The 4,502-nt window shown below is 47.4% G+C and overlaps 1 protein-coding gene across 2 annotated transcripts; it reads left to right on the top strand.

Moving 5' to 3' along the window:
- Nucleotides 1-900: 900 nt before the first annotated feature.
- CH25H (cholesterol 25-hydroxylase) lies at nucleotides 901-3,142 on the top strand. 2 transcript variants are annotated; one of them, XM_061402744.1, is made up of 2 exons: nucleotides 901-1,183; nucleotides 1,654-3,142. In XM_061402744.1, the coding sequence occupies exon 2, from the start codon at nucleotides 1,766-1,768 to the stop codon at nucleotides 2,576-2,578; it is 813 nt and encodes a 270-aa protein (XP_061258728.1). In that variant the 5' UTR covers nucleotides 901-1,183; nucleotides 1,654-1,765; the 3' UTR covers nucleotides 2,579-3,142. The 2 variants fall into 2 exon arrangements, with proteins under 2 accessions (XP_061258728.1, XP_061258727.1); XM_061402743.1 differs by having other exon boundaries at nucleotides 901-1,256.
- Nucleotides 3,143-4,502: the final 1,360 nt, after the last annotated feature.

The following is a 4,502-nucleotide window of genomic DNA, read 5'->3' as shown; positions in this document are numbered from 1 at the left end:
CACAGTAACTTTAACAATAGTATTACTATTTTCTCATTTAATGTCTAGCAGACATTACACAATAACTTTAACAATATTATTATTACTATTTTCTCATTTACTGTCTAGCAGACAGTACATGGTAACTTTAACAACAGTATTACTATTTTCTCATTTAATGTCTAGCAGACATTACAGGGTAACTTTAACAATATCATTATTACTATTTTCTCATTTAATGCTTGCAGTAGCCTCATGAGATGGGTATGATTGTTATTTCCCTTTGGAAAGGGGGGTTAAGATGAAGCAGAACTTCCTGGAGCGAGGCGCTGGTCCCAACCTCATAGACACAAGAATGGACAAAGCTAGGATTAGGAATGACCCTTGGCTTCAGTTTCCATCTCAAACTTCTACCCTCTAGACGTCTCTTTCGTCAGGCCCCCGGGTCAAACGCGGAGGTTGCTCTTCTTGCAAGGCCTGGGGTCACACACACCCCACCCCCCTCCCGGCCCAGCCACGACCCATCTGAGCTCTCCTAATACCGACTTTCTCAGGCTCAATCCCGGCCAGTTGACCACTGCTGATGGCGGAGAAACGCAGAGGTGGGGGTGGCCTCGCCGCTGGGCTCGCAGCACCAGGGATGGTTTGGGGGATGGCGGGGTCAAGGACGTGGGGCAAGTTGGCGTCGCGGAGCCAGCAAAGGGAAGCGCTAGGAGGGCGCGACATCATCTGTTCAATCAACAGCCTCCCCGTAGGCTTCAGGGAACGCAAAAATCTTCCCTTTTCCCCTCAAAGTGGGTGGTTTACTGATTGTACTGCTCTCATCCCAAATGAGATGCAGCGGCTTTTAGCCAAATTTGGGTGGGCAGGCTCTGGATATTAAATCCAGCCCTTGACTTTTTTTTTTTTTTTCGGTAACGCGAAGGCTAAAAGTCGCTGTCCCCTCTCTCGCCGCAGTACCTCCCGGTTCCCGTCGCTGCTTTGGGCGACTCGGGCGCACCGCGAAGGGAAGACCCTCCGGCCGGGTTTTGGGGGGCTCCTCCGAGGGAGTCTGCGTGCGGTAGGGTCTGGAGCTTTCCGCGAGCCCGCCCGGGAAAGATACGGGAACTGGAGGAGTTCCCGACCCGCTACCCTTCCCGGCTGATTTTCTGCGCGCATCGCCACGGTTCGCGGCCAGCTACCTGCGCGGTTCCATGTAAGAAAGGTTAGTTTGCGGATCGCTGCTAGTTAGATCAATAGAGCGCGCCGGCAGAAAGAAAAGTTCCGAAGTAGGAAAGGTATGTCGCTTTTTAAAGATTTTTTTTAAATGCAGCCACATTTGTCTTTATTAAAACACACAGACGCAATTTAATGTATGTATTAAAAACACAAGTACTTCTGACTTGATTGCAAAGGAGCTGTTTCTGGTGATGATGGAAATATTCTCTCTTGTTTGGGGATGGTGATAATCCATAAACTGAGTTGTCAAAACTCGTAGAAACTCTGCACTGAAGCTCTGTGCATTGTATCGTATATAAATTGTACGTCCCTTAAAACATCAGAACGTAATCCTGTAGGCATAGAAATTACTACGTGTCATTGCGTAATTGCATATCTGAATGCCATTGAACGCAGCTGTACTTGAGTATTTTTAGCAACTAAGCGCAATTCTGTTGGATTATTTATCTTTGCAAGCTCCGCGAAGACGGGAAAGGGAGGACAAACGGCGGCTGACATCACGGGGGGCGGGTCGAAAGCCCTAAGAAAAGCCTTAGGACCGGAGCAGCCGCGCCGCCACAGCCACACCATGAACAGCCACAACCGCTCCGAGCTCCACGTCCTCTGCAGCTCTGGCCAGCTGTTCCTGCAGCCCCTCTGGGACCGCCTGAGGACCTGGGACGCTCTCATTCAGTCGCCCTTCTTTCCTGTCGTCTTCTCCATCACCACCTACGTGGGCTTCTGCCTGCCCTTCGTGGTGCTGGACGTGCTGTGCCCCTGGGTGCCCACGCTGCGGCGCTACAAGATCCACCCGGACTTCTCGCCCTCTGCGCGGCAGCTGCTGCCCTGCCTGGGGCAGACGCTCTACCAGCACGTGGTGTTCGTGTTCCCCATGACGCTGCTGCACTGGGCTGTCAGCCCGGCTCTCCTGCCCGCCGAAGCCCCCGAACTGTTCCAGCTGGTGAGCCACGTGGCGCTCTGCCTGCTGCTCTTTGACACCGAGTTCTTCGTGTGGCATCTGCTGCATCACAAGGTGCCCTGGCTGTACCGGACCTTCCACAAGAAGCACCATCAGAATTCGTCCCCGTTCGCGCTGTCCACGCAGTACATGAGCGTCGGGGAGCTCTTTTCCTTGGGTGTCTTTGACATGGTGAACGTCTTGCTGCTCCAGTGTCACCCTCTCACCTCCCTGACCTTCCACGTTGTCAACATCTGGCTGTCGGTGGAGGACCACTCCGGCTACGACTTCCCCTGGTCCACGCACAGACTGGTACCTTTCGGGTGGTTTGGGGGCGTGGCGCATCACGACCTGCATCACTCCCAGTTTAACTGCAACTTTGCGCCTTACTTCACACACTGGGACAAAATACTGGGAACTCTGAGGTCTGCTCACGCCAAGTAATGTGCACACACCCCTCCCGGCATAGTGCGTGCTGCGGTGAGGTGTGGGTGCACCTCAGACCTGGGACATTTCACACTTGAATCAGGAGAGACACACTTGAGGTGGACTTGAGGTGGTTTTATTTTGTTGTTTCTTGTTCCCGTGGGTAACTTATTATCTGCTAGAAACTTACAGAGAGAATCTGATGTGTTTTTCACAATCTAATATGGTAATTTATTGTAATGTTTGTGTATCAACAGTTGTATTCTTGACGTGGAATTCTAACTCACTTCAATAGTCTTGATTTCTGGGTATAAAGTATCCAAAATCACTAGCATATGTAAATAATCTCTAAAAAGATTTGTTTGTAGAATGAGGAATTTTACTGTTTGAAGGTGTCCTAGAATTAGGCTAAAAGAATATATTTTTGTGGAGCATCTGATCTCTGTAAAAGTGAAGCATGGTCCTGCTGGGCAGTGACTCAGATTATTGTACTTTAAAAAAATATTTTTGTAGACTTGTATATTTATATTGAAATAAATGTTATTTGTGCTTGAAAAAGAGTAAAGCACCTAACTTCAACAAGTGCTGGCTTCTGTCCTTTTCACTAGTAGTTTGGATGATAAAAACTGGAATGGAAGAGAGCAGTGGGATGGTAGAGGCTCACGAGTCTGCATCAGCCCAGCTGTGGAAAGACAGGGATCTGGTGATGGAACTTGAAGGAAAGATGGCCGTAGGAGAAGGGATCTGTGTGTTGGTCTTGGTCTAGAGATTTCACAGAGGGGAAAACACCATTGTTGTGGGTGTGTTTCAGCTGATTTCTGCATAACAGGGAACTAGTGAGACTTACTCTCTAAAATTTTACAGAGAGTAAATTTAAAAAGTTTTTGCTCTCTGTAAAATTTTACAGCGAGATTAACAGTGGGTCACCATTTCATTATTTGGGGAGAAGGGCTGTCTTGGGGGATGAATAGAATTAGTGAAGTCCTTTGCTTTGCAAAATTGTTAAATGTCTGCTTTAAAGGGGCTCCAGGTGGTGCAGTGGTAAAAAAAAAAATCCTCTTGCCAAGGCAGGACTTGCAGGTTCTATCCCTGGGTAAGGAAGATGGCTTCGAGTAGGAAATGGGAAGCCACTCCAGTATTCTTGCCTGGAAAATTTCATGGACAGAGGAGACTGGCGGGCTGCAGTCCATGGGATCACAAAGAGTCAGACACAACTGAGCTTGCATGCAGATAGGGAAGGGATTATGAATGAGCACCCCCCACCCCAACAACCTTTCATAAAGCTGTCTAATACAAATGACCATCACACAGGTTGTCTCTGCAATTTGAGATTTTTGTATGTTCACTTTTCTTTATGAAGCCATACATGCAAACTGCATACTCCTTTCTCAAAGAAAGAAAAAGTGAAATTTCGCCCTGGATCCCTAGTTTCTCACCTGCAAAGAAGATTGATTGTGGCCCAGATGTTTTCACAGATAGAGTAATGTGCCTACAACTGACCACACACCAGTCACCTGTTCATATACCCCATTATACTGCTGCCTAATTGTTTTAATTTTATCTTTGGAACATAGTTTAGATAGAAAGGGTAAAGTTTTTAAAAAGAATCAAGACGATTTAAAAATCTGAAGGACAGCTGCTTTGCATGGAATTCTAGGCTTATTATATATGCACCAAACTGTCTTGTTTAAAGATGAAAAAATCCATCTGAAGACTTGATAGCCACACTCTGTATCGGTGCTCCAAACATTTGGCAAAATACAATCAGATTGCCTGGCTGCCTGGCTGATTTTCTCACATTCCCTTCCAATGCCTGTACCTTGTTGGCTTCTGCTGAAGTCACCTCCTTGATCATCTGCAGCAGGACCATGCTGGGACTTAAAGACTATATCGATGAATAAAAGTGAAATTCACAGAAGCAGGTAGTGAGGGGAAAATGCTG

The sequence above is a fragment of the Bos javanicus genome, chromosome 26, assembly GCF_032452875.1.
Source record: "Bos javanicus breed banteng chromosome 26, ARS-OSU_banteng_1.0, whole genome shotgun sequence".
Taxonomy (NCBI): domain Eukaryota; kingdom Metazoa; phylum Chordata; class Mammalia; order Artiodactyla; family Bovidae; genus Bos; species Bos javanicus.
This window is presented reverse-complemented; position numbering and strand designations above follow the sequence as displayed.